This window comes from Puma concolor, chromosome E1, assembly GCF_028749965.1.
Source record: "Puma concolor isolate L17-30 chromosome E1, mPumCon1.1.hap2, whole genome shotgun sequence".
NCBI classification, from domain to species: Eukaryota; Metazoa; Chordata; class Mammalia; order Carnivora; family Felidae; genus Puma; species Puma concolor.
The window spans coordinates 57,079,715-57,106,692 of NC_141680.1; the positions used below are offsets into that span (position 1 = coordinate 57,079,715).

The following is a 26,978-nucleotide window of genomic DNA, read 5'->3' on the forward strand; positions in this document are numbered from 1 at the left end:
CCGGGAGGACGCAGGGCCGCCCTGCAGGGGCTGGAGGGACGCACGGGCGGGCAGTCGCCCGCGGAAAGCGGCGCAGGCTCGGGCGCCTCCCCGGCGGAGGCGGCCAGCTCTCGCCAGCAGCGCGGAAGGGGCGGGGGCGCAGAGGCCCTCCCCTTGCCCCGCCTCCCGGTCAGCGCCCTTGGCCGCGGGCGCGTTGTTGGTTTCGGGTTGTCAGGCAGCGGCAGCGGCAGCGGCGCAGGGAGCCTGCGAGGGACCCGGCGGCGGTGGGGGTGCGGCTCGGCCATGCCCGCTGTCGTGGCCTGAGCCCCTCCACCCGCCGCAAGCATGAAGGACAGCAGGGACTCCAAGGACCAGCAACTCATGGTGAGACCCCGACACCCTCCTCCTCCTCGCCCCCGACACCCAGACCCTGACTCGGCGTCACCACCTGTACCCTCACCACCACTAAGAGGACACTGAGGACAAGGGATGGGACTGTCCAGGGCAACTTTCCCCAAGTCCTGGACGGCAGAAGGAAGGCACCGTGGCCATCCCGCCGGGGCCTGAAAAGTCAGCCTGGCTTCAACCCCACCCTCCCTTTACACCGTCCCGCCAGGGGACCCACCCCATCCCCAAAGCTTGTGCATATGTCTCTGGGGCAACCCTGCTCTCTGATCTAGAAAAGTCAGGTCTTGAATCCACCTGCCCAGAGAAGGGAAAGTGGGGGTTTCCTCGGGAACCAGAGCTGTCCCCTGGCCTCGTGGGGTTGGGAGTTTAAAGGGATTGGGAGTCACAGGTAGACAAAGAGCCCCCACATACCCGAGGAGCTGGCGTGGGGTTGAGAGTGGCTGGTCACTGGCTTGCCACACAGATACCGTCCAGTATTTCCCAGAAGTGCTGGAAGCAGCCAGCCCTCTTCCTTGAGTCCTGGGGTCTGGGGCAGATGAAGAGCAGGTGTCTGGGAGGCAGGTAGAGACCGAAGGCAGACCCCTGGTTATCAACGATGCCGTGTTGACACGATGAGGGGGAGGCTCAGTGACCCCAAGGCCACCACCCCTCCCACCTCTCTCTTCATCCCCTAACTTCTGAGGCCTGGGAAGGGAGGCTTTCGTCGCCAGCAGGTGGGTGGTTATGGAACCGGAGGATAATGTCACCCCCAGACACCCCGCCTCTGCAGAGTGAGCTTGTGGCTCCAAAGAGGAGCTGGACCCCAACCCCAAGAAAGCCCCAGGCTCTGGAATATTCTCTCTGGCGGTTTAGAATGTGTCTCTTTGAAAATGGCTGCCTTGGCCCACACGGGTGACGTGCCCCCAGGGCAGCGATGGAGAGCCTCCCGCTTCCCCCCTCCCCACAGAGGCTGAGGGGGCCGGTAGAGATGATCTGGCAGACAGCAGAGGTCCCTCGGAGGGTCTTATTAGCAATATGTACGCATTCAGCAGGCATTTCCCCTTGGTCAGAAGAAATGCACCCCCTTGTACTTTGGGGGAGACCCATGCACAGGATGAAGACCCATCGTCTCTCCCTGGCTGTGCTCTCTCGGTGCCCTGTGCTCTCTCACTCTCACGGCGCTGTGCTCAGTGGGAATGTGGCCGCGGTTGTCGGGATGTCACGGTGAAGTTCCCTGGGCCCAGCCCCAACCTGCCCACCAGCCAGCCCCGCGCCTTTAGCTGCGGTGCATCATTCACACACGCACAGACGGGCTGCTCCAGTGCCGAGGCTCCAAGTTCAAAGCCTTGGGGAGCTGCAGGTGCCTAATTTGGGCGTGGGACTGATGCAGGCTGGAGAAGCAGACTGCTGTCTCCCCTGGGGCTCTCCCTGAGGCCCCGGGCTCCCTGGGGAAATTCGCAGACTCAGATGCAACCTGCATGCTGTGGTCCTGCTCCCCTCCACGCAGGTGGTGGCCTTGAACCCCCGAGTTTTCCTTAAGACCAAGGAGGCCTGGGATGCCTGCACAGAGGAGAACCCAGGGGGCTCGCCCAGGGGAATCCTGGGGTCCTCTCATCTTTCTGTCTGTCCAGCCAGCTCCCTCCATCTAATCTCAGGTGTCTGGCCTTCCCTCCTAGGTGGCGCTCCGGGTCCGGCCCATCAGCGTGGCAGAGCTGGAGGAAGGAGCCACCCTCATCGCCCATAAAGTGGATGAGCAGGTACCCGGGGCTGTGGCCAGGAGCTACAGGGCAGGGCAGGGCAGGGGTCTGCTGATACCTGGCGGCATAGGTACCTGCTCACCGGAGGGGAGGCGGGGGAGGAAGTGTCCACGTGGCTTGAGGCATCATCCTTCCCCCATCCACTGAACTCTCAGTTGTTCATGGATGACATCGTCAAGCAAACTAGGGTTCTTCTTCCAAGAAGCCTTTTCAGATTGATCCAAACGCAGCTGAAAGCTTCCCTAGCCTGGATGGGCCCTGAACTCCTCAGTCCGGCCATAAAATTTTCACACACTTTTCCACGTGCCCATGACGTGACTTCCCCACCTCGACATGCCTGCTACCCACAGAGCACATATTTACGTGGTCTAGGGCTAAAGCCTACCTCTGGTTCATGTTTTGCAAAGTCCTTGGATGCCTGCTTGTTCTCCTGGTCCTCATGTTATTGTGATGAGGTGAGCGGGGCAGGCCCCATGTCGTCTGCACAGGAGGCAGTAAATATTTATCACGTACCCACGACACATGGGGGGCAGTGCTCGGAGCTGGAAACCCTGCCCTCACTCCGTTACTTTACAGTCCAGCACAGGGAGACAAAGTCAAAGAATTAACCCCAACAGGGGCTTCAAGGAAACGCATAGTGCTGTGAGGGGGGACTTGACCCAGCACAGGGGTCGGGGAGGGCTCCCGTAGGAGACGGTGCTTGAGGTGGAGAAGGGAACTTAGGTTGTGCATGAAGGCAGACATTTCAATCAGAGGGCCTTGCCTGTGCAAAGGCCCTGTGGTGGGAGGGATTGTGATGCCCTTGGGTAGCAGGAGAAGCCCGTGTGGCTCAAGCAGGAGAGAGGGCCGAGAGGTGTGAAGTGAGGCAGAGGATGTGGCAGGGGCCAGACCACACTCTCTTAGACCATGGCCCAGGATGTCTGTTTGGGGAGGCAGGGGAGGGCTCGGGAAGCCCGAGGGCCATGAGAAGTGAGCTGGAGGCAGACTGTGGGGCCTCTGGGCTCCCCTGGGGACAGGCACCTACTCCAGCCTCTTCCTTCAGCTCTGATGGGCACAGCAGGGGGTGACTGGAAGGACCCCATCCGTCTGGGGAGGCCCCGCGGGAGTAGGATGAATACACCCAATAGTCAAGTAGGCTCTGCCGTTTGCCAACTGTGTGGCCTTCGAGCGGGTTGCTTCTAGAAGCCTCAGTTGTCTCATCTGTAAGTGGGGGGCAGCAACCATGATGTCCTCTCTAGAGGGTCGTTGTGGGTTCAAGTACGCTCAGTGCTTCCCGGGTGCCTGGTAGGGGCACACAGTAGGGGCTTAATAGCTGTGAGCTAACATCATCGATCAGCGACTGACAATTCCCCAGAGCTGTCGGACCGTCCGAGTGAGAGGGGCCATCCTGATGAGCCAGAAGCCTCCTTCCAGGCAGGGGTCACTCCCTGTTTGTCCAACTTGTCCCCAAGAATATCAGGTCCTCGGGGCTGGGACAATGATGGCTCTCTTTCTCTGCGGCTCCTGGCTCCTGGCCGGAGTGGAGGCTGACAGATATTAACTGTTGCTGATGGAAAGGCTCTGGTCTAGGGAACAGCCCATTGTGTGCCCACACATGGCAAACACTGGCTCCTTTCTGTCCCTGCAAGTGGAGAGGGAGGGTCCGGCCTGATCTGGCCAAACCGTGTCTCTGAGAAGGTTCTGGGCCTGGGCCATCCTAACAGGGCTGCCCCTTTGTCAGCTTACAGATGCAGGGAGGGTCGTCTGAGTGGCGTAGGCTCGGGGCTGTCCACATAGACACTGGGTCCTGCAGGGAGAGCGCTGGGCCTCTGGCCTCTAGTTCCTTCTATCCGCACTGGGTTCAAAGGTGGCTCGCCTGGCCTGCGGTTTGGGTGTAGCCACAGCAATCGGCAGGCCGGGGACATCCTAAAACCCAGCCATCCCTCCGCTGACAGAGAAGGCCCTCGCAAGTAGGAGGTGAAGCCACGGGGTCCAAGAGACAAAACGGACAGCCCTCTTCCCTTGCCTCCTACTCTGACCTGTCTCCCATCTCCAGACCTTTGTCCCTGTCCAGTGACCCCCACGGTCTGTCTGCCAGGCCCCGAGGGAGGTTCGGGGACGCAGCTCCAGCGGCTTCACTGATGGGCCAGCGGGTGGGTTTAGCGCTGTCCATTCCTCCTGAGTTCTGAAGCTGGAGGGCCAGTGGGGTGACTTTGGGAGCGCCCCCAGGCCACCATGGCGGGGAGCAAAGATGCACGCGGGTCCAGGCGGCCTCCCAGTGTCCTGCCTCCTCGAAAGCAGATGTGTAGTTGGGATGCAGAGTCTCCCTGTACCCACTGCTTTCCGTCGCTCCCCTGCTTGTGGCCGCCATGACCTGTGTGGCCTGGCCCCACAGAAGGGCTCCCCAGCTCAGCTTCCTCTGGCCTGGGGTTCCGGGCTCTGCCTTTTCTCTGTGTCGGGTGGGCGGCTTTTCCCCTGCTGGTGCGGTCACAGGCTTGGGGGTGGGGAGCCCAGAGGTCACTGTTGAGGGCCCAGCCTCCTGAGCCTCAGCAGGGAGGCCGTGCGGCAGGGAGGTCCTGAGTTGGGAGAGGTGGTCCGAGAACTCTGTCACCCATGGGCTTGGGCCACTGTGAGGGGTCCGAGGACAGCCTCCCTTAGAGCTAGGCATTGTCCTCCTGGAGACGCGGGAAGTTATAGCAACAAGAATCTGCAAGGGGGACCCTCCCACAGGCAAAGTGTCCTTGGGGATCAGAGGCCCGTGTGCCCGGATTCTGGGGAAGCTAGGCTGAGGGTGTAGATTTGTAAAGGGGACGGTCTGGGTGCCCTGGCAGGCTTGTGGTCTTAAGGCCCCCTTTTTAATCCAGGACCCAAATCGTAACACCTTCTTTGGAGGATTTTGTGGGCTGATGGACGCCCGGCGCTTCCCCAGTGCCTGGCACACAGTAGGGGTTTAACACGTGTTAGTCTGTGTAAGGGCTGAAATGTAGGATGGTTTCCAGCCTAGAGGTGACTCCTGGCCCACTTCCTCCATCCCTGCCTCCGGTGCCAGACAGAGTCTCAGCCCAGGGGTCCCCAGATGGTCACCTCCCCACATATGTGTTCCTGGAAGGCTTTTTGGAGGAGCTTGGTCTCCTAGTAGCACGAGGGTGGGACTGGACCCTGACACCAGACCCCTCGGGGATGCTATGGATGAACACAGACGGAGAGCAGGTGCAGGCTGAGAGGCTGCAGGGGGCGGGGGGGGGGGGGGAGGGTGGAGGGGCGGAAGCTCCACCTCCTCCCTCCCACTCCCCACCCCCAACCAAGCCCGCAGCCTGCTGACCCTCCTCCAAGCCTTCCAGGCTGTTTACCTACAGGATTTAAGTCACCTGATAATATGTGTAATCCCATAATTAGCCTTTATCTGCTCCAAGCCGCATGTCACCCCTGCGCTCCTAGGGTCCTATCTGAGGGGCCACGCCCGGGGCCCTCAGGTCCTGGCGGGGACCTCTGTCCTCATCAGAAGACAGGGAATTAAGAACCTGCCCCACCCCACCTCAGAGCTGTTGAGATGCTTGTAGGAGATGGAGTAAGGGAGAGCCCCAGCCACACACACAGCTGCTGTGCAGGAGAAAGTCCAGGGTGACAGGTGCCAAGGGCCACCGAGTGCTGTGGGGGCAGCTGGCCTTCCGCCCACTTCCCTACACACACACCTTCCAGATGCTTCTCGGCCCCGTTGCCCCAAAGAGCTGAGCCTGGTGGGGGGTGACTGGGAGGGGGTCTGAGGGCTCCCCAACCCCTCCACCCTGCCCCGTGCCAAGCCATCTCCCCGCCCATCTTTCCACCCCCTCCCTGCCCCAGCCAACCACCAATCTACTTTCCGTCTCTATGGATCCGCCTGTTCTGGACATTTCGTATACATGGAATCTTGTACTCTGTGGTCCTTCGTGTCTGGCTTCTGTCGCTGAGCACTGTGTTTTCAAGGGTGGTCCCCACGGCAGCAGGCGTCGGCACCTCCTTCGTTTCTGTGGCCGAGTCCTCGTCCATGGGATAGATGCGGCACATTTTGTCGGCCCCTCATCAGTTGATGGGCGTTTGGGTTGTTTCCCACCTCTTGGCGAATGGGGACAAGGCTGCCCTCACGTAAGGGTGCCCACACTTAGCGGCTGTGTGGGTGCCAGGCAGGTGTGCTAGTTCAAAAGGCAGAGACGTGGGCCCCATCTCCCCAGAGATGCTGCTTCAGCAAACCAGGGGTGTGCCTGGGAGTCCACCTCCCGCACGGCCCCTGAGGGACTCTGCTGAGGGTGTTTGCAGACCCGTGAGAGGTGCAGCCCTATCTGCGCCCTGTGGGTCATGGTTCCCTTCATCCTTGCCCTCAGGGCCCCCAGAGGCCCGTAGGCAGGTGGCGGCCTGGCCTAAGCAGCCAGCTGAGCCTTGGTGGATTTCTGAGCTCCGCAGGCTCCTTTCTGGTCTTTTCTGTCTAGCCTGAAGGGGACACCCTTCTTGGGAGCAAAGTCTCCCTTCTTGGGTCCTCACAGGATGGTACATTTACCACTAGTAATATGACCAGCAACAAATCCTCCTTCTTAAAGGAAAAGCAAACACAAATCCAGAAACAGCCTGACAGGGGTGATACCCACCTGGCATCAGGCTTCTGTTTTGCTCTGCCTTGTTTGTGCCCCGAGAATAAAGGGGCTGCACGCCGGGATCTGGGGGCCTTCCCAGATTCTGCTTCTCTGCTGGGCCTTCCCGAAGAGGCTGGCAGTTATTGGTATGGTTTCCTCTTTCAAGGTGATGGCCCTGTTGGCCCTCCCCGACTTCCAACTAGGAGGAACTTGAGGCCCAGAGAGGTGATGCAGCTTCCTCAACGTCACACAGCAGGGTCGCCCCTAAACCCGATTTGTGGCACCCCTTCCCTTGGAGATCTTCATTGCCAGCCTTGGAGGCTTGAGAAGGAAGGGTCTGGGTCAGAGGTTTTCAACTGGGGGCGATTTTGCCCTCCAGGGGACAATCTGGCAATGTCACAACCGGGAGAAGGTCACGTTACTGGCATCTAATGGCCAGTGATACTGCTAAGCAGCCTGCAGGGCACAGGACAGGTCCTGTCATCGCGATCCAGCCGAGAGTGTCAATAGTGCCGAGACTGAGGAGCTCTGGTCTGGGGTGCGCCATTTAAAGGCCAGAAAGGGGGCGCCTGGGTGGCGCAGTCGGTTAAGCGTCCGACTTCAGCCAGGTCACGATCTCGCGGTCCGTGAGTTCGAGCCCCGCGTCAGGCTCTGGGCTGATGGCTCAGAGCCTGGAGCCTGTTTCCGATTCTGTGTCTCCCTCTCTCTCTGCCCCTCCCCCGTTCATGCTCTGTCTCTCTCTGTCCCAAAAATAAATAAACGTTGAAAAAAAAAATTAAAAAAAAAAAAAAAAGGCCAGAAAGGAGCCAGTTAAAACTGCAAAGCTGAGCGCCTGGGGGGCTCAGTCGGTTAAGCAGCTGACTTCGGCTCAGGACATGATTTCAGGGTTCGTGAGTTCGAGTCCCGCATTAAGTAAACTTGAGCCCCACTTCGGGTAAGGCCCACTTCTCTCTCTCTCAAAAAAAAAATAATAATAGTAATAAAATAAAAAATAAAACTGCAAAGCTGATCCGAGCAGCTTAGTGGTTTGTAGCAGGAGGAATTTCTGTTATGCTTTGTTCGAGGTATTTCTCACCTAGGAGATGCTGGGGAGGAGCCTGGTTCTTCATGGGACATGGTTTACAGATTAGACAACCCTCCGCCCAGCCTGAGGCCCCCTACGTCCCCATGGGTCTTGGGTTTCTGGGCTCACAGTCTGGGACAATGGAAAGGTCAAAATCTGCACTGACTTAAGAGCAGGTCTGGGAGGGAGGCAATGGGGGCCTCTGATGAGTTAGTGGGGGAACTTCCCCCAGGCCACTTCCCCCACTCCTGGCTTGGCCTCCTGCCTCCCCCCAGCGTTAGGAGGCCCCCATGTGCACTGTATGATCAATGTCCCCGTTGACGCCTCCCAGAGGCAGGTGCCCACCCGGGGATTATGAAGGGGAGTGCCCGTGCTGAGCCCGCCACTTTGGGGCCGCGGGAGGGGTTGGCCGAGGTCCCAAGTGGGTTCCAGAAACCCGCACCACCCCCCCATCCCCCCCCCCCCCGCCTGCACCAGGTGAGCCCGGTTGGCTGGTCTATGGTTTGCAAGGCTGCTGTAATGAAGTTCCACAGACCGGGAGGATTTAACCACAGAAATGGATCTTTCCACAGCCCTGGAGGCCAGAAGTCCAAGGGGTTGACTCCTTCTGAGGCCCCGAGGGAGGGATCCGTCCAGGCCTCTCTCCCCGGCTTGCAGATGGCCGTCTTGTCCCTGTGTCTCTTCACGTCGTCTGTTTCCATGTGTGTCTGTGTCCAAACCTCCCCTTTTCAGGACACCAGTCCCCCTGGATGTAGGGACCACCCTACTCCAGAGGGACCTCATCTGAACCAATGACATCTGCAATGAGCCTATTTCCAAATAAAGCCACAATCGGAGTCTCGGGGGAGTTAGGACTTCAGCATTTGAATTTGGGGAGGACACAGTTCAACCCGTACGAGGCGGGCATTCGCTCAGCCAGGCTGCCTCTGGCCGGTCCATTCCCCGGGAGGCAGCACTAGGCAGCCTGGTGGTTGGGACCCTGGATTCTGGGACCCAGCAGCTCTCTGTCAAACCAGCTCTGTCCTTGTCAGGTGCAGCTTTGGCACCTTACCTATCTGATTCCTCGTTATGACAAAAGGATCACGGGAGTGTCTGAGAAAATGTGTGCAAGGCACTCGGCACTGAGCCTGGAACACACGGGGGTCCTCGGAAAGGCAGCTTTATTCAGCAAACATTCCTTGGGCGGATGCTGGGTGCCGGCCAGGATGACATTTAGGGGGCACGTTGGAGGCCGCACAGGGGCCTCTCACAGCCGGGGACAGACAGCGTGTGCTCACGGAGGGGGCCCAGATGGCTCGCCTTGTGGCCATCTCGGGCCTGTGCTCTGGAGATTCCAGGAGGTGAAGACAGGAGGGAAACTTCTTTTTTTTTTTTTTTTTTTAAATTTTTTTTTTTTTCAACGTTTATTTATTTTTGGGACAGAGAGAGACAGAGCATGAACGGGGGAGGGGCAGAGAGAGAGGGAGACACAGAATCGGAAACAGGCTCCAGGCTCTGAGCCATCAGCCCAGAGCCCGACGCGGGGCTCGAACTCACAGACCGCGAGATCGTGACCTGGCTGAAGTCGGACGCTTAACCGACTGCGCCACCCAGGCGCCCCAAGGAGGGAAACTTCTTGAGCTCTCTTCCCAACCCTGCAGTTCTCACAAGAACCCCCCACCCCCAGGGCTTCTGAGCTGAGAACCACTACCCACAGCTCGCCTCTCACCCCACATAGCCTTGTTCACGCTTTTCTCTAGAATGTTCGCCTCACCTGCCATCTCTCCGCCAACTCCTACTTGTCCCTTCTCTCTCTTTTTTTAAGTTTATTGGTTTATTTTGAGAGAGACAGAGAGAGTGAGCGGGGGAGGGGCAGAGAGAGAGAATCCCAAGCAGCCTCTGCCCTGTCAGCGCAGAGCCCAACGTGGGGCTGGAACTCACGAACCAGGAAATCATGACCTGAGCTGAAACGGAGAGCCCGACGCTTAACAGACTGAGCCACTCGGGCGCCCCGCCTGCTCGTCCTTTAAAACTCGATTCTGGCACCACCTCTTCTAGGAAGCCTTCCGGTAGTGGTAAGGCTGGATCAGTGTCCCTCCTTGTGCTCAGACTGCCTCCTGTAAAGTCAGACATGGGGAAACCACATGTCACTTTCTCTCTCCCCAGTTTACTGCCTGGTACGTAGAAGCTTCCCTTGACCTGCACTCCCCGTGCTGCTCTCTGGGGCGGCAGCCACGAGGGCCCGTCCCCAGCCCTCCCCATGGCTCAGCTCACCTGGCCGAGGGGCACAAGGGCTCCATTGTGTGCCAGAGTGGAGAGGGATAGGGGGCGATGCTCGGGAGCGTGGGGCGTGGGCCGAGGCCCGGGCAGATGGAGACCCAGACAAAGGCCTCTTTAAGAGGGGTCAGGCAGCTGTGCTGACAATGTACTGATTCAGGAGCCTGGATATCAAAGGAACCAAATGTCCAGGGTGCCATGAACTTGTGGTGCCCGGAGATTGTTTGAAGGTGATCGGTGGGCGATGAGCCTCGGTGCGTGCGCCCCGCTGCGGGGGGGGGGGGGGGGGGGCGCCCCTCAGGCAGCCGGCCCTGCCCGCATCAGCAGGAGGGCTGGCGCCCGAGGGGGGAGACCTCCTTCAGGTTCCTGTCGCATCCCCCTGGGACCCATGCCAGGGGACTCAGAGGCAGCTTTATCTTCATTTGGATCTGCAACTTGATCAGGGCTCATGCTGCTGGCTTTAGAGCCTCACACAGGAACTGGATCCTGGAGGAGGCTGATAGGGCATTCGGGCCAAAGCCCCGAGGGGGTGGCTATGGACAGGTGGGCACCCCAGTAACAGCACAGGCCCAGGCACCCCGCACTCAGCTTGCTGTGCCCACCTCGGCTTTGGCAAGCTATGAGGGGGCCAAGTCAGTGACCCCATTCCTACCCGGCATACAGCCCCCCCCACCCCCCAGCCTTCTGGAGCTGTTCCAGCCTCCGTCCCCGCCCCCCAACCCCCACTGGCTTACCTGAAATTACCTGGTTGGATGAGACTCCCGGGTGAGACTCCTGCAGCCCGGCCTCCTCTGGGGGCCCTGCGCTATCTTCCCTGTTCTCTCTCTTCCGTGAGACTCCCAGGAGAGGGCCCTGCTGGGACCCCAAGGGTCTTAGACCAGTCTGCACGCAGTGAGCACGGGTGTGTACCTACCGCAGGGGTCCAGGCGGTGAAGCATCATACACCTAAGTGATGACAGGAGTGTGGCAGGAGTCCCAGGCTGTGGCCTTCCCAGGACTGGGCCTCCTAAATCCTGGTGCTCAAAGGGGGTGCACCCAGAGGGACCCACTGTGGATCTCCCAAATCCACGGAGCTGGGCTGGGCTCCGGGGCGTGCTCCTGCTGCCTTGCCCTCAGCTCCCTCTGTCCCTCAGAGTGACCGCCCTCCCCCCTCCCTGCCGCCCCTCCCCCCCCCCCCCCCCCCCCCCCCCGCCTTGTCTGTTCTCCAGCCCTTTTCAGGGCTGGCGGTGGCCCTGGCTCTCCCGCTGACCCAGGAAGGGAACGCAGTCACTGTACAACCTGGGATGGTTCTAGGACAGCCCGTCCTCCTCAGTGCCTTGTCCTGTGTTAGGCCTCAGTTTACCTCCTCGGTGAGCATCTCATCTCCAGAGTCTGGTTAGGTAGGGCTGATGTGCGCAGTGGGGGGTGCTGGGGCCTCACTGGTGGGGAGAAGCCCTCCCACTGCCACACCCCACCTGGCACGGCCCCCGAACGAGCAGGTGGCGTGTGTCAGAGCAGGTTCACAAAGGTGCCCAGGAGCACAGACCACCAGGGCCCCACCGTTCCTTAGCTACGCGACTTTGGGCCTCGATGTCCCCATCTGGGAGCAACAATTATGAATTCATGGGAAAGGGCTCAGTGGAGATGAGCCGATGTTACTACGTACCGGGAGGAGGGGCTGGGTGTAAAGGCGCCCACGCCGTCCCTCATTATCACCTGCCCTCCCCTTGCAAGTAAAAGTTGCCGTGGGACCGTCATGCTGGCTGTAACCACAGTCCGGCCCTGGAGCGCAGCTGAGACGCGTTTCCCCCTGGATGTCCCTCCCAAGCCGAGGCGCTCCCCGACACAGAGTCGCCTCGCAGGGGGCACCTCGATGGAGCGGCCGGGGCGGGGGACAGGGACCTGACCTGGAGGCTCCGCTCCTGGGGGGACTCAGGCAGGCGCAGAGTCGGTGGCGCCCTGGTGGCCCCCTCCACGGTGAGGGTGGGGTGGCCCATTGCCTGCGTCACCCACACTGTCCCTTGAGCACTTAGTCTATGTCTGGTGCGGTGCCAATACCCGCCACACACATTATCGCCTGGGCTCTTCACAGTCCTGCAGGCGGTTGATGTACCTGTCCCATCTGGTGGAGGAGGTGACCGAGGCCCAGGCGGGTTAAAGTGTTCACACAAGGCCATGCCGCTAACAAGACGTAGGATGGGCATCCAGACCTTGCCCTGCCTCGTCCTAAACCCACCCCCGACTCCAGCCCTCCCACGCATCTTTGAATGTCTTCTGGTATTTCTGTGAGTCTGGGAACTGTCTCTTCCCGCTCCTACCCTAGGCCAAGAGCCTCTGGCCAAGACCCAGTTTTCTTCCTCTGCACCTGTCCTCAGAGTCCGGGACCAGGCTTAGCACACCCAGGACACTTGGGCCGAGGGAGGGGCAGAGTGGAGCTGGGTGTGGAGTGGGCTTGGAGGTTGTTCTGGAAAATGGGCCCCTTGATCACCCTTGGAGCAGAGGAAGAACCTGGTGAGGTCCCTTGTGTATCCCCCAGCTACCCCACCTTCCCCCACACACAGAGCACAGATGCCCCTACCCTGCAGGGAGGGAGCCCAGAATAACCAACCTGTACCCTCATCCTCGCCTCCAACCCTGGGTCCCTCCATCCACCCCCAGCTCAGGGTCAAGGCTGCAGGCACCATTGATAAGTCACCCCAAACCCCCCTCTCTGACACAAGTGGGCAGTCCCCAAGCCTAGCCCACTTCCCTCACCTCTGTCACCCAGCAGCCAGCGGCCCTGTGCTCCACCCCTGGGTCTCCCCACTGGCTGGGGGCAGGGCGCAGAGGGGTGAGGCAGGCAGGGTCTCAAGTACCACGCAGAGGCAGTGAGGGGGCTGCAGGCTTTGAACCCAGATCCCAGGTTTTGAGTCCAGGGTTCCCCCTCCTGCTTCTGGTAGCTGAGCTTGGACAAGTTACTCCTCTGGGCCTCGGTTTCCTCATCTGTAGAGCGGGAATAATTATGGGCCTTACCGCCTGGCCTTGGAGTGGGGGGTTAAGCAAGTCCCTGCACCTAAAGGGCATAAAGTAGGTCCTGCCCCAGAATAAATGTACAGCAAATGTACCAGTTGTTACTGGTCCTACTTCTCTGGTAGAGGGGCCTGGGGCACCCAGGTCTGGGGCCTGGCTGGCTTGGGGCACCATGACGCCATCAGCTCCTTTGACACATTGTCAGTTGTTAGGGAGGCTTCCCCTCTGGGCATCCAGAGCCCAGCGCCCAGATCAGACGCCCGAGGGGCTGAGCCTGGGGCTCAGGAGCCTGGGGCTGAGCAGCTCCAAGACCTCCAGGAGGACCCCTCCCACTGCTCAGCCCGTGTGCTGGGCCAGGAGAGCTGAGGTCAGTGTTGCCATTGGTGTGGGCCTGGGGCTCCCGGGTGACTGCCAGAGCCCCCTCGGGGACCTTTGCAGATGGTGGTTCTCATGGACCCAATGGAGGACCCCGATGATATCCTTCGAGCACACCGTTCCCGGGAAAAGTCCTACCTGTTTGACGTGGCCTTTGACTTCACCGCCACCCAGGTGAGGGAGGGCCCGGGCCTAGGGACATGCAGGAGCCCCTCTCCAACCTTTGCCCCACCCGGGAGGGAGCCCTCAGGCGACCCGGCCGTGGACCCTCAGCCCTCTCTCTACCACTTGCTCCCTGGCCTCCATGGTACCGCGTCCCCGTGCGTGCAAATGTGTGTGCGCCTTTGTGCCTCAACACATAGACAGACCTGAGTCAGTGCACGGACGCCACCCTCCGCAGGCACCCACACGGCACACCCCCAGGCTGGCCCCGCCCCCAGGAGCTGGAGGAAGGTGCTTGGAGCCCATCTGGCGCTGGGAGGAGAGTCTCGGGGAAGCCGACACCCTCCCAGATACCCCTCTTCTTGTCCATCTGGGGGATGCTCCCAGGAGCAGATGTAATGCGTCCTTGGGGCGGGGGGCCAGGAGCCAGCAGTGGGGGCAGGTGTCTCAGGTGTCCTGAGCTCTGTTTCAGGCTGGTGAAAGCAGAGACACCCACCCCCCACTCCCCGCCCCTACTTCTCGGGCTGAGAGCCCCAGAAACAGAACCTGCTCCTGCCCCGGGCCAGGACATGCCTGTGGCTGTGTGTGCTCTGTCCTGCCTGTACACCAGGCCCCTGACAATCTCCTCTTCCCTGCAGGAGATGGTGTATCAGGCCACCACCAAGAGCCTTATCGAAGGCGTCATCTCAGGCTACAACGCCACTGTCTTTGCTTACGGCCCCACAGGTGAGGCGAGACCCTGGGACAGGACCATATGCCCCTTCTGACCCCCTGGCCTCAGCTGAAGCAGGAGTCAAGGATGTGGCTTGATCCAAATGCCTGCAAGGCCCTCTGGCCAAAGAGGCCCCATCCCCAGCCGAGAATGCCATCCTCCTCGCCCCCCTACCTCCCTGGCCATTTGCGGAGTCCGGCCTTGGGGACAGACTCAGGTGTGGCAGGGAGAGCCCTGGTCCAGCTGAGCCGTGCTTCCGGCCCCCAAACAGCTTAACCACCACCTTGTTCTGCCCCAGGCTGTGGGAAAACCTACACCATGCTGGGAACGGACCGTGAGCCTGGCATCTACGTTCGGACCCTCAATGACCTCTTCCGTGCCATTGAGGAGACCAGCAATGACATGGAATATGAGGTGTCCATGTCCTACCTGGAGGTGAGCCCTCCCCTGACCCCAGCTTCAGCGAGAGGCCCGTAGGGCAGCCACACGCATTCCGTTGGCCCCATTTTGCCAAAACCCCGAGGTTCAGAGAGGTTACACAACCAGGCCAACATCACACAGTAAGTGAGGGAGCAGGGAGTCAAACTCAGGATCCTAGAGCTTTAAAGCCAAGCCCTGCCCCTTTTGCCACAATCCAAAGTAGCCTTGTCCCTGAGCAAAGACCTCAGCCACCCTCCCAGACGACGCCACACCTCAGCACCTCGCCACACCTCAGCACCTCGCCATCATCAAGGGCCCCTGCCTTAAAGCAGTATCTGCCCTGCCAGGCCACCTCCAGGAACCCTGTGTGCATGGGTACAGGTAAGACCCGAGTACCTGGACAGGCTTGAGCCCACTGGCCTGGGTTACCTGGCCACAGCCCCTCCCGTGCCCACCCCGCGGGAGTGCGACTGCCAGGCACCGATGGGACAGCAGTGGTGGGAGCGTGCAGAGGCAGAAGAGCCAGTGGGCTGCACTCCACCTGGCTCCGGGCCACCCTGGCTCCCTCCAGGAGCTGATAATCTCCTGGGTGACAGCTCAGGAAGGGCAGTGATTGCTCCCAGCCACTGCTCCAGGGGCATGATGTTGACTCAGCCAGCAAGATGCACTTGGGGGGGAGGGGAGGTTGCAGGGAGAAGTAGCATAAGGGTTGCCTAGCAACAGGCAGGGCTGGCCATCGGTCAGGTCCCCGTCTTCTGCCCGGTGCCCAGCCCACCTGCACAGGGGATCCCACTTGTTTCTGAGGGTTTCTCTATCCGAGGTTCTGGCAGCCGGATGTTTCCCTGTGGACGCTGAAGTTGCCTTATCCCCACCCCATAGAAAGGAAGGGGTCTTTCTCCTTTTTAAAAAAAAAATATTGGGGCGCCTGGGTGGCGCAGTCGGTTAAGCATCCAACTTCAGCCAGGTCACGATCTCGCGGTCCGTGAGTTCCAGCCCCGCGTCGGGCTCTGGGCTGATGGCTCAGAGCCTGGAGCCTGTTTCCGATTCTGTGTCTCCCTCTCTCTCTGCCCCTCCCCCGTTCATGCTCTGTCTCTCTCTGTCCCAAAAATAAATAAAAACGTTGAAAAAAAATTTTTTAAAAATAAAATAAAATAAAAAATAAAAAAAAATATTTATTTTGAGAGAGAGAGAGTGAGCATAAGCAGGGGAGGGGCAGAGAGGGAGAGAGAGAGAGAGAGAGAGAGAGAGAGAGAATCCCAAGCAGGCTCCCCACTCAGCGCAGAGCCTGATGCGGGGCTCCAGCTCAGAGCCGGGAGATCATGATCTGAGCCACAATCAGGAGTCAGATGCTCAACTGACTGAGCCACCCAGGCGCTCCAGGGGTCTTTCTCCTTAACCAGTTACCCTGAAAGGAGCCTGGGGCTCCCAGGCTGGGGCTAAGAATGTGTGAGCTCCTGTCCCCTTCTTGCTCAGGAGGGATGGGGAACCTGGTCCTTGCCTGGACCACCTGCCGTTAGTCTCCATTAACACCCCTCTCCCCCCCCCCCCACATCAGATCTACAATGAGATGATCCGGGACCTGCTGAACCCCGCCCTGGGGTACCTAGAGCTGAGGGAGGACTCCAAAGGGGTGATCCAGGTGGCTGGAATCACTGAGGTCTCCACCATCAATGCCAAAGAGGCGAGTCTCGTGCAACCCTTGGGGCAGTGGAGAGGGACATTCACCCATGTGGGCAGGAGGGGACGGGGGGACTGCAGCCAGGGCGCCACTGGGGGCTCAGCTGGGGCTGGGGTCAGGACAGATGCAGAGAATCCTGTATGACTGCGCAAGCAGGGGGCGCTTGCCCCTGACTTCATGCCCTTCCTGGCTGCGCTGCCCCTGGGGACTAACCAGATAAGCAGCCTCCCAGCCTGCCCACCCGCCCTGGGCCCCTTCACAGCCCCACCCTGGGCCCCTTTGCAACCTCTAAGAGGAAGGACGTCCTTCCCAGATCCGCAGGAGTGACGTCCTTCCCACCTCTCCACGCAGATCATGCAGCTGCTGATGAAGGGGAACCGGCAGAGGACCCAGGAGCCCACGGCGGCCAACCAGACGTCCTCCCGCTCCCACGCTGTGCTCCAGGTGGCCGTGCGCCAGCGCAGCCGGGTAAAAAACGTCCTGCAGGAAGTGCGGCAGGGCCGCCTGTTCATGGTTGACCTGGCTGGCTCTGAGCGTGCCTCCCAGGTGAGGTCAGCTCCCCCAGGACTGGGGAGAATGTTTGGGGGGACCTGGGGGGAGGGCAGGGATGCTGAGCTCCTGGCTTCCCAGGAGATCAGGTCGGGGAAGCCATCTAGGGAGGGTAGGCATGAGGGCTCCCGCTCGGTAAGGGACTGAGGAATGTCACAGAGGTGCACGAGGGGAAGGGGTGGGGGTGGGGTATCCTGGCTATTTGTGGGAAAGATCCTGGGATGAGGAGGGTTTCCCCAGGCAAGGAGACCAGCTGCCCAGGAGGAGGGGCGCTGGAAATGAGCGAGTCCACATAAGGAGCTGGGGCAGGGGAGACACACATCCCCGGACTCAGGGGGCCCTGCCGACCACGCTGGGGAAAGAGGAGGGTCCATTACCCTTTCTCAGAACACCTATCCTCACCCTGCCAGCCTGGCACTGCGGCCTCGACCCAACAGCACCCAGTACCCAGTAGGTAGGCCAGGCCCCCCTCCTTCAGGCAAACTGGGAGGTTTCACAGTCACCCAAGTGATGAGGCCAGGTGATGTCACTGCTAGCAGATGCAAGGGACAGGATATCGGGCCGGGGAGAATTCAGAGGGTTTCATGTTTGAACTTGTGGAATTGGGTTGAAACAGAAGGGGCGGTTCAAGAAACACACCCCTCTCTGCCAGGAAGGCCTGAGGGCTTCCTGGAGGGACCCAGGGGAGGGGAGCAGCCAGGGAGAGGAGGTGCGCCAGCTTTGGGGGGCCGGGCAGCTTTGAGCAGGGCTTCTTCAGCATTGACAGTGTCCCTGCAGGCCAAGGGACAGGAGGGGGACCCCACACACTCACACACATACACACTCGTTTCCCTAGACACTCTCTCACACGTACACACATTCTTTCTTACACACGCACATGCGCGCACGCGCACACACACACACACACACACACACACTTCCTCCTACCCCCACCCCCACCCCACCCCCGAAGCCTGGGGCGCCCTCTAGAGCCACGTGCCTGTGGTCTCGCCAGCTCTCAGCCTCCCTCCACGTCTTCCTCGGTGACATGGGGCCAGTCTTTGGGGGGGGGGGGGGACAAAGAGCCAGGCTCTCGGCCCTCCCCTGAAGCCTCCAGTCTGTCACTCTCCCCTGAGGCCTTCCTGTTCTCTCACCTTCTTGAACCCTGAAGAGACCAGGCCCTGGGGCACCTCCACATTCCAGGCCCCTGGTGGGGGGAGGGGGGAGGGGCTTGTGGCCCACCCAAGACCACCCAGGGCGCAGGTGAAGCCCCTCCCCTTGCCCCACAAGGGCCCTGGTTCTGCCCGCTTGCTCACCCCCCCCAGACACAGAACCGTGGGCAGCGCATGAAGGAGGGGGCGCACATCAACCGCTCCCTGCTGGCCCTGGGCAACTGCATCAACGCGCTGAGCGACAAGAGCAGTAACAAGTACATCAATTACCGTGACAGCAAGCTCACGCGGCTCCTGAAGGTACCAGCTGCGGCCCCGCCTGGGCACTGGGCCCCCAGAGCAGGGCTGCCCGCTTCAGCAACTAAAAATACAGGACGCCCAGCGACATTGGAATTTCAGACAAACGACGACATTTATGTGAGTAGAAGTACATCCCATGCAGCGTTTGGGATATACTTGTACTAAAAAAAAAAAAAAAAAAAAAATCGTTCATCGTTTATCTGAAATTCAGATTTAACCAGGTGTCGTGTATTTTCCCTGGTGACCCTAACCAAAGAGTGGGCAACGGGGAGGGAAAGGCCATGCACTGGACGCCTCCCTTCCCCCGCACCGGGCTGCAGGCCTGAGGGAGCCAAGAGCTGCCTGGGTTGGGGGGTTCAGGTGTCTGCTATTTGGGGGCCCGCCCCTGGCTTCATTCCACTGGCTTCTATCTTCCTGAAGCAACCTCGTCATTGGGGAAATACTATTTCCATTTGCAGATGAGGAAACTGAGGCACAGAGGGGTTAAGTAACCTTCCCAAGGGCCCCGGATAATACAGGCTGGAAGGAGGATCCAGACAGAGTCTGTGGCCTAATATCGCAACTGCGGCGTTAGCCAAGCCCCATGTCAGCCCGCCCCCATTGCTGTGCCCACAGGCCACCGGGAGGTGGGGATGGTGACACAATTGAGCCTCAGCTTTCTCCCCACTCCCCCCGCCCCTCCCCAGGGCTGTTCACACGGAGCAAGGGAGGGGGTGGCCACAGGCCACATTCAGACTTCATACAGGGGTCCCCATCCCCCATCTCGCACTCCAGCTGAAACAACTGTGCCATCAGCAGTCAGAAATGGGGGGCTGGGGGGCCCCTTGAAAGGCCAGAGGTGATGGGAAGGGGGGGGCACCTCTCGCTGCCTTTCCTCATGAAGGGAGGGAAAGGGAAAGCCGGGAGGCCCTGACCTGGATCAGATACTTGAAATCTGCAAATGGGAATGTGGAGAAGAATCTGGAAGTGGGGAGGAGAGACAGCAGGGGGACGGGAAACATCTGGACCCAGGGGAGACCATGTGAGGCCCAACACCAACACTTGTGGGTGAGTGCGAGCATCTGTGAGTGTGCGTGTGACAGAGCGAAGGAGAGCACACCTCGTGGAGGGCATCGTGGACAGCCCGGCAGGAGCAGGGTCCCAGGGAGGTGGTCCCCGGCTGACAGCAGCCCGCCCTCCCTGCCATCCAGGATTCCCTGGGCGGGAACAGCCGCACCGTGATGATCGCCCACATCAGTCCCGCGAGCAGCGCCTTTGAGGAGTCCCGGAACACCCTGACCTACGCTGGCCGGGCCAAGAACATCAAGACCAGGGTGAGGGCCCTGCCAGGAGGGATTCCTGCCACCCCACCCCATTCTCTGGCACCAGCCACCGTGGCACTGGCCTCCTTCCCTAAGTCCAACGTCACCCCATGCCATTCCCCACACCCTCAACACCTGCGTGCCTGCCGGGAAGCGCAACGCTCCCGAGGGCCCCCTTCTCCTTGTCCAAGGTCATGTGCCCCCTGCCCCATCCCCTTCCATCTCCATTTTCATCTTCAGATACCCGTTCAGACGTTTACATTTCAAAGCCCGTAACCTAACAGGCCAGCAGAGGCAGCCGATCTGAGCGCTTTCACATGTCACCTCATTTGTTGCTCAAGTGAGGCCAGATTTACTATGCTCCCATCTCGTGGTTTAGGGAAATGAGGCTGAAGGAAGTTAAATGACTCCCCAGCTGGGCACTGAAACTAGAAGTGGCCCTGCCTGGTTTCGGAGTCACCCTCAGGCAAATGCATTAGAATCCCCACCACCTGCTATAGGAAGTGTCTTTTTTTAACATGTATAAAGTTTACTTATTTTTGAGAGAGCGCGAGTGGGGGGAGGGGCAGAGAGCGAGGGAAAGAGAACTTGAGACTCTGAGCTGTCAGCGCAGAGCCTGATTCAGGGCTCGAACTCATGAACCACGAGATCATGACCTGAGCCGAAATCAAGAGTCGGACGCTCAGCCGACTGAGCGCCCCCCGCCAAGGCGTCCTGGAAGTCTCTCTCTACCCGCGTGGGTGGAAGGGTGGGAATGTTCGCCGCCTGAGAGCTAGAACTTAGCGAACGCTCCCCCGACCCCGCACTTTGTCAGCTACTGTCCAGGGGCTTTCGGTTTTATTCCAATCCTCAAGGAACTTAATGGGAGGAGGAGGCATGTCCTTGAAAAAGTTCACTGATAATTCAGAATGTTACTAAGACAACAGTACCTGCTGAGGCCACTAGGGAACAGGGAGGTGGGGGTGAGCTGGCAGAACTCATTGGGGCACTTTGGGGACTGAGAGTGGGACTCTGAAGGATGAGGAGGACAGTCCAGAAGGGCCAGCAGCAGTAAGAGGAGAGGTGTCAAGGGCAGGAAGGAAACGGTGTCTGTGGTAGTGGTGGGGACAGTAGGACAGTTCCTCAACCAAAGCAGAACATTCATGGAACAGTGCTTTAAAAAAAAAAAAAAATCGAGATAGCAGAGGGCCCCAGTGAAGGAACCAGAGCATTTCTCCGGAGCAGTAGGGAGCCAGTGAAGGTTGATGAGCAGAAGCAGCATTTTAGGAGCACGGGTCTGGCAGAGGCAGGGGGTGGGATAGGTTGGGGGGCTGGAAGCAAGGGTGGGGCCATTATCATCATCCAGGAAGACTAGGGAAAGAAGAGAAAGGAAGACCCTGCAGGCAGGCCCCAGTGTCTGGGGTGACTGTACCCGCCCTGCCCTGTTCCGTGCTCTCCGCAGGTGAAACAGAATCTGCTCAACGTCTCCTACCACATCGCCCAGTACACCAGCATCATCGCGGACCTGCGGGGCGAGATCCAGAGGCTCAAGTGCAAGATCGATGAGCAGGGTGGGCGGGGCCAGGCCCGGGGCCGGCCGGAGCGGGGTGACATCCGCCACATCCAAGGTGTGTGCTGGGAGCCCAGCTCAGGCAGCCCTCGGGGAGGGGAAGGGGGGGGCGGGAATCAGGCGGTGCTGGGTCTCAAATTCCTCGGGGAGGGGAAGGAGTGGGGGGGGTCAGGCGGTGCTGGGTTCAAATCCAGACTCGGGCATTTTCTGGCTGGGCGCCTTGGGCTACTCACTCAACTGCTCTGAGCCTTCCGTCCTGCAACTGTCAGGTGGAATCCTCATCTCCGTTTCAGAGACTTGACAGTAATTAAGACTGGGTGAGATCACACAAGTGACAGATGTGTGAGCATTTAGCTGCGGGGGGCACCACTCTGGGGCTACAGCGTAGGGCTGTGAGGCCGCGCCCAGCATCACTGGACCGAGTGCCATCCTCTGGTAGATTTGTGGGTTGGCTCTGATGGCTGTCCAACAGATGGCAGTAAAGGGTCTAAGGGGCACCTCTTTATAGTTGACATGAAGGTTCTGGAAGGACGAGCGGCAGCCCGGTTCACACAGAGGAGCTGAGAATCACCTTTGGGTCACAGCCTGAAGCCTCGATGTGGGGGTGGGGTGAGGGAGGAGGCAGCAATCTAGGAGGTCTTTTGGGAGGAGGTGGTGGGACAGGAAATGGTTTGGGAAGAAAGGGATGAAGGGGGGGGGGCGACCCAGGCCCAGACTTCCCCACCTGACCGTCCCTCCTCCACTCACTTCCTCTGCCCCCTCCCCCCCCATCCCATCCTCTGGGCAGCCGAGGTCCAGCTTCACAGTGAGCAGGGCGAGCAGGCCGAGATGGGACAGCTGCGGGAGCAGCTCATCAGCGCCTTCCAGGAGCAGATGGACGTTCGGAGGCAGCTGCTGGAGCTGGAGAACCACGCCATGGAGGTCCAGATCGACACCTCCCGCCACCTGCTCACCATTGCCGGGTGAGCACCGCCTGCCCGGGCGCCGTCCAGGTCCCAGCCGGGGCCTGGGACAGAGGGGGCTGCGGCTGCGGGCTGTCCCCCCACCCCCTCCCGTGGTCTGACTCCCCCGTTTCCGGGGGTGGCGGCTGCGGCAGCTGGGAGCACGAGAAATCACGCAGGGCGCTCAAATGGCGGGAGGAGCAGCGGAAGGAATCCTACACCAAGGACGACGGCGAGAAGGACTCAGACACGGGCGATGACCAGCCAGACACCCTGGAGCCCCCGGAAGTGGCCTCGGCCCGGGAGAGCATTGCTGCCCTGGTGGGCGAGCAGAAGAAGCTGCGGAAGCAGAAGGTGTCTGGGGCTGGGGGCGGGGCAGGGAGAGTCCAGAAGGGGCTGGGGGGGGATGGGGGAAGAGGGAGACGGGGGAGCTCGGGCCTTTGCCCCTCTGTGACCTCCCTGAATTCCTTCTTTGTGCCTCACTTACTCCTCTGTAAAACGGGAGTAGTCACGCTGCGGTCTTAGTGGGGTTGTTGGAAAGACGAAATCAATGCCTTTCGCATACCCAAGACTCAAGAAGTGGTCGTCCCGTTTTAATTAGTGTTTTCCAGATAACAGATCTTTTCCTTCTGTTCTGGCGCACGCCCTAACCAGGGGCTTCACGGTGCCATGAGCCCCGAGGGCATCGGACGGGCCGGGGTTGGGGCAGATATCCATGGGGCTGGCCCCAGGCGCAGGCCTCGGTCAGGGTGGCAAGGAGGTGGGCGCGGAGGGGCCATTTACGACCAGCCCCTGGTCGCCAGGCCCAAGACGCGGCTTCGAGGGTTGGCCTCAGAATGGAGCTTCGGCCCAGGGGGGAGCTGGGGGGTTTGGAGGGACGCCGACGGGCTCAGCGTGGGGGCAGCGGCGGCTCGCGGGCCCGGCCGCCTGGCGCCGACCAACACCCCCCCCCCCCCACCCCGGGCCGCCCCTAGCTGGCGCTGGAGCAGCGCTGCCGCGAGCTGCGGGCGCGGGGCCGGCGCCTGGAGGAGACGCTGCCGCGGCGCATCGGCTCGGAGGAGCAGCGCGAGGTACTCAGCCTGCTGTGTCGCGTGCACGAGCTGGAGGTGGAGAACACGGAGATGCAGTCGCACGCGCTGCTCCGGGACGGCGCGCTCCGCCACCGCCGCGAGGCCGTGCGCCGCCTGGAGCAGCACCGCAGCCTCTGCGACGAGATCATCCAAGGCCAGCGGCAGATCATCGACGGTAGGCCCCGCGCGCCCGAGCCACCCAGGTCCCAGACGTCCCGGACGCGCGGAGGGCCCGAGGGCACGCGCTGAGCCCCGCTCCTCCCCCCCCCCCCCCCCCCCCCCCGCAGACTACAACCTGGCCGTCCCGCAACGCCTGGAGGACCTATATGAAGTGTACCTGCGGGAGCTGGAGGAGGGCAGCCTGGAGCGGGCCACCATCATGGACCGGGTGGCCTCTAGGGCCCTGCAGGTGGGCGCGTGGGCAGGCCTGTGCGCATGCGCGCGAGCACATGTGCTGGCGGAGGGGCTCATGCCCAAGGCAGTGCCCGCAGGTAGCTGGGGTGCCAATGGGACCAGGCTGGCGGGGACCCCAGGGAGTTCACTCCCCTTCCTTCTTACCCCAACCCCATCCTTGCCCAGCCTGAGTCAGGTCCCCGTCCTGGGGCATTCTTCTCTAGCACTTGTCCCTACCCAGGGTGTGAGGGTCAGGGCTGGCTATCTGAGGTATCACAAGTGGTCCCAGATGCCCTCCCAAGAGACCAGGCCATCAGGCAGTGCCCCCGGAAGTGACCAGAAGACCACCGTTTATCCCTTGTGAGCCAGAACACGAACCCACTGCTCTCCCCAAACTCTTGGTCACCTTGTGTGCCCTTGTCACCCTGTGCTGTCACCTGGTCCAGGACCAAGTCTTCCGACTGCCCTCCCCCGCCTCCACCTTCCCTCCCCAGGACAGCTCCTTGCCCAGAATTGCCCCAGCAGGAACCGCGCTGACTCCAGAGTCTGACCCGGAGAGTGTGAAGACGCTGAGCTCTGAGGTCCAGCGCCTGCAGAACAGCATCCTCCCGCCCCTCAGCACGGAGAGGTGAGGCCAGAGACCACGTCCAGACAGTCCTGCCGGCCTGAGCCACCACCTGCTGAGCCGTAGCCCAGGGATGCCAACCCAGACTAGAGCTAATTGGGGGAGAAGGAGCAGGAACGAAAGGGAGGGGGAGGCACATGTCTGGAGCCCGAACTCCTGGGTTCTTTCTCCCCTCGGGGTGGGGGTGGGACCTCAATGGGACCAGCCTGGCCAAGAGCCACTCGTCCGCCTCTGCCAACCTCAGTGAAGCCAACCGCGTGTTCAAAGCCAGTCCCCGGGCCTGGCACGTGAAGAGCTCCTCTGTGCCCACCCCACCCCCCATCCAGATCGGCGGCCTGGTGACCCAGGAGGTGAGCACTGAGCACCACTGGCCCTGGGATCCTCTGCTGGGGGGAGGGAGCACAGGGTAGACCGCCCGTGGTTGGGATAGAGCCTTTCCAAAATGGCCATCACTGCCCCCCCCCTGCCCCCCACCGAGGCCGCACTGTCTCTGCTGAGTGGGGCGTCTTAATGCCTTTCTCTTCTCAATCACTTCACCTGCAGGTGCCCCCTGAGGATGGCCCGGTCAGCCTGAGCAGCCGGATCAACTCTTCCCCCGACAGCAGTGAGAACCTATCAGAGATCCCCTTGTCCTACAAAGGTGTGCCCCCTGCCAGCCTGAGCCTGGCACCATTGAAACTTTGATGCTACCCATTCTGTAAAGAGAGGCACCAATGCCCAGAGAGGATTATCCACCGGCTCAAGGACACACAGAGAGCTGACAGCACAATCAGAAGTTAGAACGGGGAGTACATGGCACTTAGGATCATGTCCCCCCCCCACCCCGCCTCCTCCCCCGATAATAACTATAATAGCAAATATAGATGGAATCCCTACCCTCTGACTGCAGGCTAAGCCCATCTTCTCAGTTAATCCTCACACTGACCCTGTGGGGTTAATGTCACCATCCCCACTGTACAGATGAAAGTAAGGCTTGGAAACTTGCCCCCCGGTTTCTTAAACAGCAAGCAAGTGGGAGAGCTGGCCTTCCGGCTCTACTCATTTCCTGTCGCGGCAGAGGAGGGGCGTTGGAGGTGAGGGAGGGGGAGGAATATGTGATCCTGACCCCAGGTTGGGTGCTCCTTTCCCGCTGCAGAGAAGAAGGAGATCCTGACGGGCACCAAGTGCATCTCAGTGAAGGCGGCCAGGCGGCGCTCGCGGGCTCTGGGCGCCGAGGGGCGCCACCTGCTGGCACCTGCGATGGAGTGCAGCAGCCTGTCTCTGCCCTCGCTGAGTGAGGCCGATTCGCAGCCCCCGGGCCCTCTGGCCTGCAAGCGGCCACCCAGCCCCACGCTGCAGCACGCTGCCAGTGAGGACAACCTGTCTAGCAGCACAGGCGAGGCCCCATCCCAGGCAGTCGGGCCTGTCGGCGACGGCCCCGGGCCCTGGATGCGTGGCCAGAAGAAAAGCCCGGGCAAGAGACGGGAGGAGTCCCTGGAGGCCAAGAAGAGGAAACGGAGGTCCCGGTCCTTTGAGGTCACGGGGCAAGGGGTGAGGCAAAAGACAGGGCATGGGGTGTCTGCGCCCCTTCATTGTGGATGAGAGCCTGGACTCCTCCAGAGGCCCCAGGGCACCTCCAGCCCTGCGCCACCCTCCATGCCTCTGTCCCCCGGGCTGGCATGGGGGTATACACCATACGGCTCCGACTCACCCCACTGTTCTCCAACCACCGCAGCTCTCCCGCCCCAAGACACACCTCCTGGGGCCCCGTCCCACAGAGAGCATCTTGGACCACAGGGTGCCCGTGTGTGGACACCCAGCACCTGGTATCCGGCATCTGGGAAAGGTCACGCTGCCTTTGGCCAAGGTCAAACTCCCTCCAAGCCAGAGCACGGGTCAGTACCAGCGAGGGACGGAATGGGGAAGGGGAGCCCTTGGCCACCCCAGGAAGGAGGCGTGTTGATTTCCCTGTACCTACGGCTGTCCACAGTTGGAAACCGGGCTCTCACAGAACATCTATGGGACTGGCCTCTTGGGCTTGTGCCCCTGAGGAGTTCAAGGCCACTAGGATGACCAGAGAGGGAGTGGGAGGAATTCCTAACCCCCTGCTCCTGGCCCTTTCTCTGTTGCAGGCCCTGGGGACTCCTCACCCCTCGCCGTTCCCTCCAACCCAGCTGGTATTTCCCGACGGGCTGCCCGTGGGCCCCGCCTGCCTCATGGCGCAAGCACCCATGGCAAAGACGGATGCTTCCGGCATACCTGAGGGGACTGGAACCTGCCCTCCTGCCCCCAAGGCTGGATGGGGTGTAGCAGAAAATAGGAGGTGGAGGCTGGGCGGATGGGGGTGACTTGCGAACAGGAGCTCGGGATCTCAGAAGGCTGGGGCTCCTGAGGCCCAGGAATCATGAGGGTGCCCGCCCAACACCTCCATGCTTTTGGTGCCACTAGGGAAGGGAGGTGAGCCCAGGAAGCATGGCCAGGATGACAGGACTTCCTGGCCTCCCTGCCCTGAATAGAACCCCGTTGCCAAACCCTGTAGAGACGTGCGGCCAGACTCGGCCTTGGACGTGGAAGGGTGGTGAGGTGAAGGGAGCTGTTAGTGGGACAGGGCCCCTGGGCTCGAGTCTGGGGCAAGGCCATCCTGGATGGTTGGGGAGGTCACTTCAGTCACCTCACATACTATGGTTGGGGCAGAGAAGGATATCTGGTTTTGTTACTTGGCAGTATAATAATAAAATCCCATTTGGGTCTTGATGGTTA

The 26,978-nt window shown here is 60.7% G+C and overlaps 1 protein-coding gene across 1 annotated transcript; it reads left to right on the forward strand.

Annotated features, from left to right (window-relative positions):
- On the forward strand, window positions 1-26,978 carry KIF19 (kinesin family member 19). Its single transcript, XM_086687939.1, has 20 exons — window positions 1-363; window positions 2,043-2,123; window positions 13,452-13,562; window positions 14,189-14,276; window positions 14,561-14,697; window positions 16,238-16,363; window positions 16,712-16,906; window positions 18,214-18,360; window positions 19,551-19,673; window positions 21,103-21,268; window positions 21,998-22,172; window positions 22,307-22,505; window positions 23,126-23,396; window positions 23,509-23,630; window positions 24,109-24,242; window positions 24,484-24,589; window positions 24,783-24,879; window positions 25,375-25,769; window positions 25,954-26,113; window positions 26,351-26,978. Exons 1-20 carry the CDS (start codon window positions 325-327, stop codon window positions 26,479-26,481), a joined length of 3,003 nt encoding a protein of 1,000 aa, XP_086544065.1. The 5' UTR covers window positions 1-324; the 3' UTR covers window positions 26,482-26,978.

Bases quoted from the DNA above. Each gene is read 5' to 3' on its own strand.
- KIF19 (XM_086687939.1), top strand. From the start codon at position 325: ATGAAGGACAGCAGGGACTCCAAGGACCAGCAACTCATG. The intron at 16,364-16,711 runs GCGAGTCTCGTG...CTCTCCACGCAG, and splicing joins CCACCATCAATGCCAAAGAG to ATCATGCAGCTGCTGATGAA. The intron at 18,361-19,550 runs GTACCAGCTGCG...CCTGCCATCCAG, and splicing joins AGCTCACGCGGCTCCTGAAG to GATTCCCTGGGCGGGAACAG.